This window comes from Triturus cristatus, chromosome 6, assembly GCF_964204655.1.
Source record: "Triturus cristatus chromosome 6, aTriCri1.1, whole genome shotgun sequence".
NCBI classification, from domain to species: domain Eukaryota; kingdom Metazoa; phylum Chordata; class Amphibia; order Caudata; family Salamandridae; genus Triturus; species Triturus cristatus.
The window spans coordinates 827,962,807-827,980,085 of NC_140589.1; the positions used below are offsets into that span (position 1 = coordinate 827,962,807).

The 17,279-nt window shown below is 47.2% G+C and overlaps 1 protein-coding gene across 1 annotated transcript in view; it reads left to right on the forward strand.

The window, feature by feature from the left end:
* The window catches only part of LOC146817941 (potassium/sodium hyperpolarization-activated cyclic nucleotide-gated channel 1-like), a 1,926,818-nt gene that overhangs the window by 156,337 nt on the left and 1,753,202 nt on the right, over positions 1–17,279 (forward strand). The window contains exon 2 of the mRNA XM_085609718.1: positions 17,059–17,251. Coding sequence (XP_085465844.1) covers positions 17,059–17,251 — 193 coding nt within the window. The remainder of the gene's footprint in view (positions 1–17,058; positions 17,252–17,279) is intronic.

The following is a 17,279-nucleotide window of genomic DNA, read 5'->3' on the forward strand; positions in this document are numbered from 1 at the left end:
CCTGTCACACCTGTGCCCCACACATGTAGTAATGCACAGACGATGCCTTGATGTCCATCCATGGACAAGTATGTCCATCCATGGACAAGTATGTCCGCCCTATTCCTACCTGTGTGTCGCCTATCACCACTGTGATGTGTAAAAACCGCCGTACTGCTGCTAAGAGGGCCTGTGTATGTTCCCAAATCACTGTGGGAGTGCTGCCGTATGTGTACCCATCGTGATGGCGAGCGTACAGGCATTTGTACGGTCCGTACCACTACGGGTACGCATACGCGTGCAGACCCATAGTGATAGTGAGCGTAGATGCGTGTGTACGGCCCTATCACTATGGGTCTGCACGCGTATGCGTACCCGTAGTGGTACGGACCGTACAAATGCCTGTACGCTCACTATCACTATGGGTCTGCACGCATATGCGTACCCGTAGTGGTACGGACCGTACAAATGCCTGTACGCTCACTATCACTATGGGTCTGCACGCGTATGCGTACCCGTAGTGGTACGGACCGTACAAATGCCTGTACGCTCACTATCACTATGGGTCTGCACGCGTATGCGTACCCGTAGTGGTACGGACCGTACAAATGCCTGTACGCTCACTATCACTATGGGTCTGCACGCGTATGCGTACCCGTAGTGGTACGGACCGTACAAATGCCTGTACGCTCACTATCACTATGGGTCTGCACGCGTATGCGTACTCGTAGTGGTACGGGCCGTACAAATGCCTGTACGCTCACTATCACTATGGGTCTGCACGCCTATGCGTACCCGTAGTGGTACGGACCGTACAAATGCCTGTACGCTCACTATCACTATGGGTCTGCACGCGTATGCGTACTCGTAGTGGTACGGGCCGTACACTCGCATCTACGCTCACTATCACTATGGCTCTGCACGCGTATGCGTACTCTTAGTGATAGTGAGCGTACATGCGAGTGTACGGCCCGTACCACTACGAGTACGCATACGCGTGCAGACCCATAGTGATTGTGAACGTAGGCATGCATGTACGGGCCGTTGCCATGCATTTGGGGTGCCCTAGGGCCCCGAAACGCACCGTACCTGTGTGTGATGCTCCAAATTACATAGGGGACAAGTATTAAGGCCTACATGCATGCTGGTTGTCATGGAGACCAAGTTCAAATTTCGAAATTGTTCTGGAAGGTGCACAGCAGAAGTCAGTTGGAATTCTTCTACTTTGTTGCAATGTGTTTGTGGGGCTGACATCATGCAGGAGAATGAAACCGATAGAGAACCCACAGACTGCTAGGTTTGAAGGGATTGGTGGAAACATAGGATGCAAATGTGAGTGACCAATCACTCTGTACTCCTGTGCATGAGACTGGGAAGAAGGGCACATATAAGGCAGCCAGGTCCCATGAGGGAGTACTTGCCTGCACATCTTTGCATTCGTCGACCCAGCTGCTGCAACTGATTCCCTGGAACCATGTCAAGGGCTGTGGAGAGGACACAGCCATTCACCCTGGAGGAGAACATGGCTCTGCTGGATGTGATCCTCCCACAGTACTCCATGCTGTATGGCCGACCAGGGTATCAGGTGAGTGCATAGGCCACTGCCACAGACTCTCCCTATGTTGTGACTGTGACTTCAGGCATTGTGTCCTGGTGTGACACACATGCCATGTACTGTCGGGGGGGTACCAGGGGGGGGGGGTGCCTGATGTCTCCCAGCAGTGCCCTGAGACAGGAGGGGTGGGTGTGGAGTCCTCCCAGCAGTGCCCAGAGACAGGAGGGGTGGGGCCCTATCACTCACAGCAGTGCCCTGAGACAGGAGGGGTGGGGGCCTATCACTAACAGCAGTGCCCTGAGACAGGAGGGGTGGGTGTGGAGTCCTTCCAGCAGTGCCCTGAGACAGGAGGGGTGGGTGTGATGCACAGTGTGAGCCTTGATCATTGATTGTGACATTGCCATCATTCCACCTGTGTACCCACTATGGCACGTACTGCTTTTTCCCTCACCAGGGCATGATGTCCCTATGACAAAGGTGCAATGCGTTGACTGCATGACATGCCTTGTTGTATCCAGCTAATTTGTACTCATATGTCTCTCTGTGACATGTGGCTGGTGTATTGATGTGGTGTCACTTGTTCTTCCTCACAGGTAGGCGCCACTGCCAAGGAGCAGATCTGGCTGACCGCCGTCAGTGCCGTGAGGGGTGTGGATGGTCGGAGGCGGAGCCTGTCCCAGGTGAGGAAACGCTGGCAGGATATCCGGTGCTGGACGCGGAGGATTGCACGGCTCCTGCTGGGGGACTCACCTGAGAGCCACAAGAACCGCGGCCGCCGCCGTCTGAACCACCTCCACAGGCGTGTGCTGCCGGTGGTCTTTCCAGACCTGGAGAGGCGCCTACAGGCGAAGCAGCAGCCGGAAGGGGGTAGGTACATGTGTGTTTGTTGTGTGTCACCGGCATTTGTAAGGGCACAGTAGCATGAATTCACTGGCAGGGTTTAAAGGTGCTGTGCAGATCCTGTTTGCCCCAGTATAGCGCTGCGCCCCTGCCACCCTTCCCCTCCTTGCAATGTGTTCCCTGGTCTGTGTGTAGTCACTCCTTCACAAGGTAATGTAGGCTGGCGCTTTGTCCACGAGAACAATGACTGTAGCATCATGTCTGGGGGTGGTGTGTAACAGGTTGTGGGACCTTGGCTGTGCACTGTCAAGTTCACTGCATGTGGGTTCCATGTCAGTTGGCACTGATGCTGACTCCAGACATGGGAGTTGGTCTCTCATGTGTCATGCCTTACAGCGCGCATGTCCTATGTAGTGGCCTGTGACATGATGTGCATGAGTGTGCGATACGCATAGTGCAGGGATGGTGACGTGTGTTGCAGTCATTACCATTCAGTAGCATGTAGTTGCGTGCCCACTACTGTCCCCTGGGGCACCTTTTCCTCAGTGTTGTATGTGTCATCATAAACGTGGACACTCTCACTGTCTACAGCGTAGGTTGTGCTCTGTGCCATTGTCCCCTGTCACCATGTATATAGACGTGCTATTATGTACAGGTGTCCACTGTGCAGCCTGACCTGATTGTCCTTCTTCATACTCACAGTTGCCAGTGCCTGTGTGTCTTGTTATACTCATCTGAGGATGGGCACTGGTACCTCATTATTTGTACAGGCGCACCTTGGCTGTTTGGCGTCCAATCTTGCTTTTTGCCTGCCCCTGTGTTTATCACCCAGACTATGAGATGTTGGTGCCACCTGTGTCTCAACAATTTGCCTCGTGTAGGGGTTTGTTGGGGCGGGCAATGCCTATGTGTCAAATCCTGATTTCTACTTGCTGGGTCTGGCCAGTGTGTGATGTTTCTGGACACACACGCAAGGTGCAGTGACCGAGTCATGTTGGGCATGTTTGCAGCATTACCTATGCAGCATGTGTCTCAAGTTCATGGATATGGTCCCTGGTCATCGGTATTTTCGCCAACGCTGTGTGGTGCAGATGCAGTGCTGGATTGTCCCCAGGGCCTGGGTGCTATGTCAGACTCCGTTTCCTGTCTTTAGCTATTGTCTCATGCTCTCCATGGTATTTCAGTGGCATGGTGGCTCAACCAACTGTGTGTTTCATGCCCTACATCGGTACCTTGTTTTGAAGATGTTAGGGATCTTCCTTTTCAGGCTATGCAATGTTACCTATGTGGATTGGACTCATGTGACTGATGTGTACAGCTGTCTGATTAATTTCTGTCTCTCCACCCTGCCCACAGCATCGTCGGGGGACACAGAGGGAGACATGGACACAGGCAAGGCGGAGGGACCGAGCACCAGTGCCAGCCGTGACATCGGGGCTGGTACATCGAGTGGGACAGAGGTGGAGGATAGTGCTGCCGAGGACCTGTCGACTGGCACGTCAGAATACGAAGCTGACAGGTCCGAGGAGGAGTTCTCCGAGTGGGCGGTGGCTGCACCAGCAGCTGACAGCGGAACAACACTTTGCACCGCCCCCTCAGTTCCCATCAGCCGCCTCCCACTTGCTCGTGTCCCTTCCCAGCGTGCCCGGTCACCGCATGTCTCCTTCCGGCCAGGCACCGCACCCCCTGCCCCTGTCTCCACTGCTGCCGCCAATGCTGAGTCTGTGGACATCCAGCGGCAACTGCAGGTTGGTCAGGCTGCGATCCTTAATGTCCTCCATGCCCACGGGAAAACCCTCACCAACATCGAGGCATTCTTGGAGGGCATTCATTCTTCGCAGGCTGACCAACGCAACTTGCTGAGGTCCATAGACTCCACACTGACTGCAGCAGTGGGTCTCCTGCAGCGCGACCTCCCCCCACCTACCCCTGCCCCATCCACACTTCCCACTTCCATGCCTGTCCCACGTACACCCAGACGTCGGCATGCACCCACCACAACAGACACAGGCACCACACCAGCAGGGAAGGTCCACCGCACTCCTCCTGACACGCACACACAGGGTGAGGTAGGCACACCCACTGGGTCGGGGGGCAAACGTGTGACACGCAGCCAGAGTGGGAGTCCGCATTCCACACAGTCCACTCCCTCCAAATCCCCTCCCCTCAGCTCTCCTGGCCACATCTCCCCCAAGGACTCCTTCATGGCCGCTCTGTCCCTGAGCCCCACAGTTCCACCACCACGCAAGCGGTCAAGGAAGTCCTCGGTCAGGGTGGTTGAGTCTCCCCCCCTGTCTCCACCCTCCCCCGGTGGCGCTGCAACCCATCCCTCTGACCCCCCCCCTCCTTGGGGCCTGAGGTCCCTTCGGGTGCAGGGGAGTCCCTGGAGGACCTTGCTAAGGTGTGTAGTGCCATCCTGGCCTCCGCCTTTGGCCATGACACACCCCCTGTGGTTGAGTCCTCCATCCCTGCACCCACAACGCCGCCCCTTTGCCCTGATGTCCCTGCGGTGCCTGTTGCTTCCCCCCCCCCCTGATGCCCTCACCAGTATGGAAGACGATGCCATTTGACTGTGCAGGCAAGGTAGGGGACACACATCCCACTGTGTCCCCCATCCAGCTGGGAATCATTGACTGCCCTATGGGCTTTGTTAAAATTGAACTGCCTGCGATCCACGGACATTGTGCTCATGCTGAATAAAGCTTAATTTTGTTTTCATTATCACACTCCTGCTATGGTGGTATTGGTGTTGGTGGGGCTGCTACATGGTTTTGGGTGTTGTTTAAGGCTTTGGGTGTGTGGGATTTGTAGTAGTGTTCTGCTCATTGGGGCGACCCTGGGATCTGTGTGCCATCACAAGGTGTTGGCTAACTTCCTTAGGTCATGTCAGCAGTTACTGCATGGTGCAATTGTCCCAGGGTGTATTCCTTCCTCTGTGTACCCAGATTTCTTCCCTGCAGGGTGTTCCCAATGTTTAGCGCAGAGCAGTGTCTACATGAGCTGTGTGTGTGACGGAGCCCTTCTACTTTGGCCATGCATGCATGGCCATGTCTCCACCTGCAACAATCGTGGCATCCTTGGTGATCACTGTACTTGTGTGTGGAGTCTGTTGATATGAGTTCATGGGGACATGTTCCCTTGTAGGCAGTATGGATGTGGGTAATTCCGGCCTCACACACATGTGTTACACCCCTCCTGTCTCTGGGCACTGCTGGGGAGGACTCTGCACCCACCCCTCCTGTCTCTGGGCACTGCTGGGAGGACTCTGCACCCACCCCTCCTGTCTCTGGGCACTGCTGTGAGTGATAGGGCCCCACCCCTCCTGTCTCAGGGCACTGCTGTGAGTGATAGGGCCCCACCCCTCCTGTCTCTGGGCACTGCTGGGAGGACTCTGCACCCACCCCTCCTGTCTCTGGGCACTGCTGTGAGTGATAGGGCCCCACCCCTCCTGTCTCAGGGCACTGCTGTGAGTGATAGGGCCCCACCCCTCCTGTCTCAGGGCACTGCTGGGAGGACTCCACACCCACCCCTCCTGTCTCAGGGCACTGCTGGGAGTGATAGGCCCCCACCCCTCCTGTCTCAGGGCACTGCTGGGAGTGATAGGCCCCCACCCCTCCTGTCTCAGGGCACTGCTGTGAGTGATAGGGCCCCACCCCTCCTGTCTCAGGGCACTGCTGTTAGTGATAGGCCCCCACCCCTCCTGTCTCAGGGCACTGCTGTGAGTGATAGGGCCCCACCCCTCCTGTCTCAGGGCACTGCTGTTAGTGATAGGCCCCCACCCCTCCTGTCTCAGGGCACTGCTGTGAGTGATAGGGCCCCACCCCTCCTGTCTCAGGGCACTGCTGGGAGGACTCTGCATCCACCCCTCCTGTCTCAGGGCACTGCTGTGAGTGATAGGGCCCCACCCCTCCTGTCTCAGGGCACTGCTGGGAGGACTCCACACCCACCCCTCCTGTCTCAGGGCACTGCTGTTAGTGATAGGCCCCCACCCCTCCTGTCTCAGGGCACTGCTGTGAGTGATAGGGCCCCACCCCTCCTGTCTCTGGGCACTGCTGGGAGGACTCTGCACACACCCCTCCTGTCTCAGGGTACTGCTGGGTGGACTCTGCACACACACCTCCTATTTCTGGATATGTACGCTTGGAACATACACGGTGTGGGTGCGCTCCATGCATTCGAGGTGAGGGTACGGGTCTAGTTACACTGGTGTGGTGGGGGTACGGTGCGTGAGTCCGCGGTTGGGGGTACGGGTCGCACTTACACTGTTGGGGTGGGGGTACGCTGCTTGCATACGCGGGTGAGGGTACGGGTCGTACTTACACTGTTGGGGTGGGGGGTACGCTCCTTGCATACGCGGGTGAGGGTACGGGTCGTACTTACACTGTTGGGGTGGGGGGTACGCTCCTTGCATACGCGGGTGGGGGTACGGGTCGTACTTACACTGTTGGGGTGGGGGGTACGCTCCTTGCATACGCGGGTGGGGTACGGGTCGTACTTACACTGTTGGGGTGGGGGTACGGTCCGTGAGTCCGCGGGTGGGGGTACGGGTCGTACTTACACTGTTGGGGTGGGGGGTACGCTCCTTGCATACGCGGGTGAGGGTACGGGTCGTACTTACACTGTTGGGGTGGGGGGTACGCTCCTTGCATACGCGGGTGGGGGTACGGGTCGTACTTACACTGTTGGGGTGGGGGGTACGCTCCTTGCATACGCGGGTGGGGGTACGGGTCGTACTTACACTGTTGGGGTGGGGGGTACGCTCCTTGCATACGCGGGTGAGGGTACGGGTCGTACTTACACTGTTGGGGTGGGGGTACGGTCCGTGAGTCCGCGGGTGGGGGTATGGGTCGTACTTACACTGTTGGGGTGGGGGTACGGTCCGTGAGTCCGCGGGTGGGGGTACGGGTCGTACTTACACTGTTGGGGTGGGGGGTACGCTCCTTGCATACGCGGGTGAGGGTACGGGTCGTACTTACACTGTTGGGGTGGGGGTACGGTCCGTGAGTCCGCGGGTGGGGGTACGGGTCGTACTTACACTGTTGGGGTGGGGGTACGGTCCGTGAGTCCGCGGGTGGGGGTACGGGTCGTACTTACACTGTTGGGGTGGGGGGTACGCTCCTTGCATACGCGGGTGGGGGTACGGGTCGTACTTACACTGTTGGGGTGGGGGTACGCTCCATGCATACGGGGTGGGGGTAGGGTCCGTACATATCCGTCCCCACGCTATGTGATGCTTGTGCGGGCCGTACCCAGGCCTTTGCCACGTGGGTACGATCCGTCCCGCCATTGTTGGGGTGACGTGTGTGTGGGCGTGGTACGACTCGTACCCACGCTCTTCAGGCGTGGGTACGGGACGTACCTGTCTGGTTGTGTTGCCGGTTCGCGTGGTGACGGACTTCCGTTGTGGCGGTAGCTGGCTTATCAGGACATGCCCCCACCCCCTCGTGGTGACCAGGGCATGGGAGTCAGGTATGTCCAGGCCATGTGTGGTGTGTGACTTATGTGGTTGTTTTGTGGCCTGCCCTGGTCGTGCCACCCCCACCCCACCCCACTTTCCCCCCTCCCTTAGTTATTCTGACCTTCTGCGGCGTCTGCGTCGTAACCTGTAGAGGAGGTGTACTGCTATGAGGGCAGGGATGACTCGTAGGTTCGGGTCCATGTCTGTCCGTCGCGTACTGGTACTCCTTGATCGCGTCGTCCTGTCGCGTACGGGTCCTCCTTGATCGCGTCGTCCTGTCGCGTACGGGTCCTCCTTGGTCGCGTCGTCCTGTGTGTCCGTCACGTACTGGTCCTCCTTGTTCGCGTCGTCGTCTGTCCGTCGCGTACTGGTGGTCCTTGTTCGCGTCGTCCTGATTTCCCGGCAGTTTTTGGCTGCCGCAAAATATTGACCGTGCGGGGTGACGTCGGTGCGAATCGTGATTCCTGGGTCGTGAATGGCTGGCTGCGAGCGTCCCGACGTCAGGTCGGCGCTTTCCCGGATCGCATTGGTAGGTGTTTTTTTGTTCGGTCGGGCTTTTTTACGAATCGTACGGTAATGGTGTACCCGTGCGAATAGTAATTCCTTGTTTGTAAAAATTGACGACCGGGTACGCGTCGGGCGGAGATTAGGCTCCGTCCGACGGTTCGTACCCGGTTTTTGCCGAATCGTGATCGGCACCAATATCGTTCAAGATGTCAGCAATCTTAAAACAGCCAACGTGATTCATAATTCCTTAAGGCAACCCTTTGGTAGCGAATACCAATAATTTCTCAGCATTAGCTAAAAGGTTTGTCAGTTGACATAGCAATGGAATGGACTCACCCTATCAACATAAAATAAGGTCCTGGCGGGCTGATCTCACCCCTGCCTTAAGGAATAAAGGTTTTAAAAGTTTGCTGATATTTTTAGCAATTTAGGGCACACGCATACTATGTGTAATGAAGTTTAACGTGGCCACCCACACAGTCTACATCTAGTATTTGGCCATTGCTGAATCCAGGTAGGCATACCCTCTTTGGTTGAGTTTATGTCCAATCTTATTTTTAGATATGTTTATTTTATTGGGGCCGAAAAATGGGTGTTCAAATAAGGCTGGATTTGCAGAGACTGATATGAATTAATCCCAGTCCATGAATTAGTTTTTGCCGCTAAGGCTATTTTGTCTGCATTAAACTTTTATTTTGATTAGTTTTTTAAAGGTTTGTTTAAAACTGGGTATTCTCAGTTCAGAGAGCCGTATCTGCAGATCAAAACTCTGGAGACATATTGAGATATAAGATCGCCAAGTGGCTGTATAGGCAGAATTAATTATTTCTTGCCAAAATATGTTCACTAGGGAAACAGGGTCAGATGAAAACCTAGAGTACAAGCATTTTAAAAATGACCCTTGCGAAACCATGGACTGTCTTTGTAGGCCAAACTCCAGTCTGATTTCAGCTTGGCCAATTGACCTAGGAATACAAAGATTGATTTATAGGCCTTATTTATTAATAGGTCCAGTAGTTTTGCATCTTTCCCTCTAGTAATAGGCAAGCCGTCTGTGATTGTTGGCTATAGCTTTGCTCTCATGACTTTGAGGAGGTGATCATATGACTGACATCTCAAAGTTTCATGTAAACATTTAAAGGCACAAATTACGGTTGTAGTTTTTGCCCATAAATCTTTAAAATGACTTGTAAACGAGTCTCTATTGTCAAAAAAAAATTCCCAAATATTTGTATATCTTTACCACTTCAATTTGCCCTCCTCTGGCCCTCCATGAATAGGTCTAAGATTTTTCCAGTTTGATTTTCTTTTTTTTGACATTCAGGTCCAGGCCATTCATTAGGATATAATCATCAAATCCATTAATCAATCTTTGTAGGCCTTTCAGGGTTTGACTCAACAAGATAGGATCATCTGCGTATTGTAAATAACTAAGATGCTCCTCACCTATTTTTGGAGGATGGACGTTAACGGACTCTAGGTGCTGAAGTAGATCTGACGAAAATAGACTCAAAAGGCAATGAGCAAGAACTCAACCTTGCTTAAGACCTTTATAAGTTTTAATTTTTTTGTGATAAAATGTCACCGGCACCTAGCTTGACCTGGACCCAAGTGTTGGTATGGAGGAGTATAATAGCATCTAGCAATTTTCATGGAATTGTCCAACCTACAAGTTTTTTCCATAGTAAAGATCTAGGAACTGAATAAAAAGCTGCTTTTAAATCTATAAAATAAATATATAATTTTGGTTTTTTTTAAACCGCCTATTGCGCTAATAAAGTAAGGGCCAGTAGGTTGGTAATAGTAGATTTGCCCTCGCGAAAAGCTGTTTGATTGATTGGAATAATATTTTGTTGTGCTGCTCAGTCTTCCAAATCAATCAGTAGACAAGAGGCAAAAACCTTGGCGTCAACATCAGTTAGGGCAATTAACCATGGTTGGCAGGGTTAATCACTGGGCCACTTTTATAGATGGGCTGAACGATACTACCTTGCCAAGACACAGGGACAATATTTAATGCCAATACCTCATTAAACACTGGAGTCAACACATCTGCCCACATTTCAGTGTTGGCACGAAATGAGGCATTAGAAGGCCCATTTGGACCGGGAGCCCAATTTGATCGAAGACAACGTAGGAAAATGGCTATTTCATCAGAACTTAGAGAATCCAAATCATTCTTCAAAGACTGCTCACTTGCTCTATATACAACTTACTAGATTTCACGATATTGTTTGTTTGATCCAAATCATAAATCAGATTCAAGCCACGCACTATCTCTGTATTTGGCTTGCTGAGTCTATCACAGTTATAACACATGTCTGGCTTATTCACATCTAGATTGCGTACACCATACAAATTGGTAATAAACTTTACCCATTCATCTTCCATAATATTGATCCTGTATGCATTGTTTCCTCCCCTTTTGAGTTCATTGATAATCTTCCAGAATGTTTTTATATGATTTTGTCTAGAGACATGTAGCAATCTATGCCATAGCCCTGATTGATAGCCAACCAAACTTCTCGTCTGTAAGTTCTTCTTAAAACCGTCATTTTATCCTTAAAAGCATAATAAGATTGATGGTTTCCATGTGAAAAAACTTCCTGTACAGCTTTTTTGAGTGAAGGTTTTACTTTAAGTAACTTAAATGTATACCATTTATTAGAGTAGATTGATGATGGATCAGTTTTTCTTCAATTTCGTGCTGGAAATTTTCTTAACAAGGATGAGGTAATATAATTCCATTTATCTAACAATGAACCTGCCGCCTCCTGGCACTGGTCAATATCCTTTTTATTGCTTCGGTAAACTTTATTATTTCTACTTGTTTGTCCGAATGCCAGACCAATCTTTTCACATTGTATGAAGAATAGACCATATTAAAAAGCTCATTATAATCTGGGATTACAATTTATTGGCAGTTGTAGTTTGACTACCTGAGGGTTGTGGTCACTTTTGAGTCGGGGTATTACCTTATACTCAACAATTTTTAGGCTCAAGTTTTCTGAAATGAAGGTGTAATTGATAATTGAACCATGGGTACACTGTTTAAGAGATGGAACTGACCATAATTTTCCCAAAGAGTTTTCTATTGACAGGGCTAACCCAAGGTGGTTCATGTTGTCACAACACTCATTTGCACTACCATTATTCTTTCCATTTATGTAATTACAAATAACCAGATGTAGGTTAAAGTCACCAGAAATAACCAAACCAGCATCTGAATACCGAATAGCTAATGAGCTTATGATATCCCGTAGGATATACAGCTGGGTCACCTTATTTTTCCTCGCACTTAAATAAATATTTAATATTATCATCTTACGGCAGTTGTACTGTAATGAAACACATTGTAACCACTCCAACTGTAGATCAACTACTTCTACTGTCAGATTTAGTTAAGTCGCAATATATCATGAAAGTTCTCACTTTGCCCGGCCTTATTTGTTAGTGCGTACAGCAGGGAGATTACATTTGTTGAACCCAAGCAATAGAGTTACTTATTCTCTCCATGTTTCTTGGAACAATAACATTTCAAAGGTATTTAAAAATGGAATAATGTCTGGATCGGCCAACAAATGGGCCAGCCCATGCACATTCCAAGCACAAATTCTCAGTTGTGAATCTTTACCACTTACAGCAGGTAAAATTCAATTCTCATCTTCTAGAGGCACATTTACAAGGGTTGCTGAAAGCTATGTCCAATCCTCACATAGCATTTTGTTTTTGGATAACAATTCACAGGTACGGACACCTTTTAGTGTATTAGTAATTAACAGACCCGTATTGCAAGGTGATTTGTTCGATGGACCATAAGTAATGGGATTGACTTTTTACTTTCAACCTTATATCTTTCTTTTTCCAATTTTTGAGCTAGTGCATCCAGAATAGTAGGGTATTTTAAAGGAGTACAATTCTTAACCTCGATGCTCCATTCCATAAAATAAGAACTTGAATCTAAGATTTTATTTACTATTTTATTAGTGGTTCAGGTTGTTATGGTGGCCTCAGGAGATGAATTAAAATGTATTTGTTCAAACTGAACTATAAGGAGGTCAATTGTTTTAATAAATGATAGATCAGGGATGGTTGAAATACGTTTTAAGATTGAGCTCCGATTAAGGCTATCATGGATGCCGCTGGATTCTTATAAAGGGTGAAAAACTAGTTTTGCTTTGTTAGAAGATTTTCTATCCGACATAACCCTTAGAGATATTGTTGGGCTTAGATTGCTATCATTGGCTAAATTGTTAATTGGGTGTCTTCTAGAAAGTGGTGATCTCTGGCTGACACAGGAACTCCTACCATCAGCTCGATCTGAGTTGCCTGATCGTGAATCAAAAGTGTAGCCTCATTATTTATTATTGATTTTGTCGTTGTGAATAACAGGCTATTTCTCTATTAGCATTGCCATGATTCTGCTTATTCTCACTTCTATTCAGAGTCCTACCGCCATTTTGCTTAGAGACTGCCCCATTGTTAGAACCCACAATATTGGTGGTCACCATATCGGTAGCGGTCTCAAACTAATTGTTATTACCCCTTAAAAGGTGCTGTACCTCACTCTTCAGTTCGAGATTCGTATAATTTGACTGGACCCTTATAAGAACAATCCTTCCCTTGTGGTTTCTAACTGGCAAGTTTTTAGATAGAAAAGCAGTCCCTGGGTTTAGCCCCTGAGACCACTGAGACCATAGTTTTCTTGGCTTTATTCCGAGCCTTACGCAACCTTTTCCTGACCCATTTTGTTAGCGGAGGATCACTACTAAAACTATCAACTGAGGCTATAGAATTAGTGACTTGACTTCTGTCTATGTTAGTGTTTCCTTGCAAAATAGGGATATCATCTATTACAGAGGCGGAGCCCAAAATAACTTTTGGATCCCCAACTTCACCTGCTAATACCCTGGTTAAATCAGTGGGAACATCTCGCTGAGCGTGTTGGAACTTTGTACTTGCACTAGTTACTCCTCAACTTGAACCATTTTAGAGAGTTAGTGGTAATTCTGAGTTTCATATAGCTACTAATTTATTAACTTCTTCAATGAGAGACCCTACTGTAGTCGGGAGTTCAGACACATTATCTAGAATATGTGAACACGTACATTTAATTAGTTGATTTTTGACGTCAGACTGGGCTCTTACCATCAGATTGGTTAGAGTGTGTAATTTTTTGTCTATACCCGCCACATAAACAGCTAGAGTATTTAATAGATCCACCTGTATATTGAGCTTGTTAGAATGAAAATGTAACGCTGTTGTAATTGCATCCATTGTATTCAACAAATTTTGCACCACTCTATTGTTTTCTGAACTTTGGAGCTCATATGTTCATAAAGCACTTCTGCTCTGATAGCCAGGTCTGACAGGAAAGGCATTTTGCCTAGTCGATCCTGCAAGACGTTTTGGTTTTAGACATTCTGTATAGCCACCACCTTAGGAGGTACTGTTTTGGTATCATTCACAAGGTGAGGAAACTGTGGTTTGAAGTATCCATCAAAGGAGCAAGTTACTTACCCTCTATAGCGCTTTTTCTGGTGGATATGCTATCTACTTCAGATTCCTCACTCCCTCCTGCCTTTCTCGTTCCATGGACTGTACTCTTTTCTACATCTGTAAAATTACCCCAGTTTAGACACCTGCAGACTGTCACATCTGATGAGTTATTAAGCTCCGCGACCTATGGCGGGGACTGAACCAAGAAAGTAACTGATGTCAGCATGCAGAGATGATGCATTTATGTGGCTCTGGCCTCACTTCTGGGGTGGGACGGAATCAACATGGAGCCGCATGACGGCACCTGCTGAGAAAAGAAAAAAAAAAGTTTTAACAAGTAAATTTGTGCTTGCTGTGCAGATTTTTACCTTAGCAAATATACACTTATATATTTACCTTTGTGAAAATGGAAAATCACAGATGCTTACTAGGAGTATGGTTTTCAGGCCTACTACTGTAAACCTGTTAATCGTCTTTCATCCAACCATAGAGTGGTACTGTAAACTGTCATCCAAACTTCACATGCTTTCCCCCATTTTCCAATTATTTCTGTCTTTCAGCAGATCTCAAGTTTTAGTGCACTGGTCCTTTTTTTGCTTATGCAACATAGATCTTTTATGTCTTTAAATTATAAGTGTAGAGGCAAAACAAGTGAACATGTTATGACTTTGTAGGACATATACCTGAGATACAGGTTCTACCATGAAAAGCCAGCACAATTAAGGAAGGATTGTTTTTGAGTAAGTGTCAGATTGATAATATAGTTCTCTTCTGCTGCAGACAAACCCACTTTGCTGTCAAGCCTGCTAACATAGCCAGTGCTCAATATATATTAAAAAAAAAACATAAGTGCCAGGGTCATCGTCAGGAGGCATCACCCATTGCCCATGCCGGCGCTGCCAGTACCAGTACCAACACAACTACTAACCATCACACTCCTACAAGTGTGACAATTCTGACTATTCCAGGACCCGAACGCTAATAAGAATGGCTTGGATGGCAGGTTTTAGCCATTTTTAATTTTAATGTATATGTAATAAATTAACAACTGTTGTTGTGCTCATCTCTAAAAAATAGACAAACAGCACCAGAAACTACTGTCTCAATCTAAGCAGTGAATGTAGCCATTACAAACATGAGTAACTCATCTATTCCTGATCTTCCTATGCATTATATAATGTGTAGTTATGTATTTATAATGACAAAATCAACGTGTTAAATGCCATATTTCACAGTAAAAATCTATGACTCTACTTGCTTACTACTCACACCTGACCTTTTTCAGAGTGAGAGCGCTAAGGCGTTATTGCTTGCAATTATTTTTTCAACTCAGAGACTCTTAAATCACAGGCACTGTTTATTATGTTTGTAAATTACATTACATTGTATAAATGCGCTGCTACAAAATTCAACACTTTACACCCAGCAAAACGAAGGCACGCCACTCATTCATCGTTTATGTTCCGTGACTGCACAGCATTTTTCCATCATGGTGCCCCTCCGATATTGACCCGAAATAGAAAGAGGTGGCCGGCCATGCAAACGAGTTGTCCGCGTACACACGAATTTCAAGGCTATTGGGTCAGCGTCTATCACATGATCAGGAATCCGCACGACGCTGGACCCTGTACACCTTCAGATAGGCAGACCATAGATGTACTACCCACACTGACCCCAGCAGAAGGACTCTCTTATATTATTAGTAAATCTCACTAGATTAGGTACCCAATTAGAGTACCCAATGCATGTAATGATTTGAAACCTATATATTGGATTGCACGAATAACATCTGTTTGCCATACCGTGACCTTTTGAGAGTCAGCCATTTAACATATATCGGCCACTGAATATACAACTTGCACTCATTTTAGCACCAAATACGAGTAAAACACCCCGATGTCTTCCCTGAAGATATAGGCCATTTTGACATAGTTTAGGACAGACTTTTTTGACGATATAGCGCTCCATAGATCACCTGTGACAGAATTTCTCATTTACTACTCTTTCAGGACCTATGTCACTCTGAGCGAGCCATGCACCCACGTTCCTAATCAGTATCTATCAACAGGGTGAGTGTTTTTTGTCCTTCTCCCTTTGCCTCAATATATCCTGCAATACACATGCCTTGTGTTTGATAAATATAATCACGGCTCTTTCCGGGGGTGTTTTTCATTTAGATCTAGCTCGCCAGCCATTGCCCTCATCCCTGAGCTAAAACGTATGATCACAACGTCATTGAGCCAGGCACCTGATTATAAGGTAAATAATATATTGACACAGACCACTGCATTAGTTGACCACAAATTGTATGATCAGAATGGTGTATGCATACAAATTCAGATATGACGATACACCATACTATAAATATATTTAGCATTCTCCACTTCACTAATATGTTCAAGCCATGAGGAGCACTTCTGTTTCTTATCCTGCCTTAGCACACTTGCTCTGTTTCTTTCACTTTTTCCTTTTGCTCTGTGCATAAGAATCCCTTTAGATTTGTTTGATTCTATATTATCTATAACCTCTGCTTTCTGTGACATTGTAACCAGTGTAAATATGTATATTTTTATTTCAATGTAGATAATATATAATGAGTAGGACTGTACACATGTAACCCTTTTGGACATATTTTAATGTTGCTGTACAAAGTGGGTCATTTTCGTTTTCTTCTATTTCTTTAGGAATCATTAATACAAGGCACAACGTTGAAACGCGCGTAGATTATATCTAGCCATGCAAGACAACTACCTTTGAAAATAATATTTTTTTCCCACTGTGTTTTGTTTGACATCAATTGTAAATATATGTATATTTAATGTATCAATATGATTTTGTATGTATAGATCATTGACTATATTGTTCATAAAAGAATTGTATCAAGGGACAGTTATCCATATGAAAAGAAAAATACAAAATCTTTGATTTAATGTATAAATTTACTTTACTTTTTTTCTATTTAATAAATAATAAAATTGAATAACAAAAAAATGAACTTTTGAGTTGCACCAGTCCATGGGTATTTACATGGGTACTTAATTAGTCAGCCCACTCCATATTTGGTTTCCTATATGCTTTTCACACAAATGTAAATTACATTATACAATAAGTATTTTCCTTGTGGGTTGCCGGGTAGTGAAGTGAGTTAATATCTTTTCATTAGACTGGAATTGTGTTTTCAAGAATATTCTTTCAAGCGTATTTTTTATGTTTTTTACAGAAGCTATTGGCTGCTGGCAACTTCAATTTTGACTATCTTTAATATTCTCATCACCCCTTTTGGAGTCGCTTTCTTTACTGATGATGTGCTACTGAGCGCTGATTGGATCGGATTCAGTATTTGTAGTGATATTGTATTTTTATTGGATATAATTCTGAATTTTTTCACTTCATTTATGAAAGATAATGAACAGGTAAGAGAAAAAATTTCAGTTTGATTTT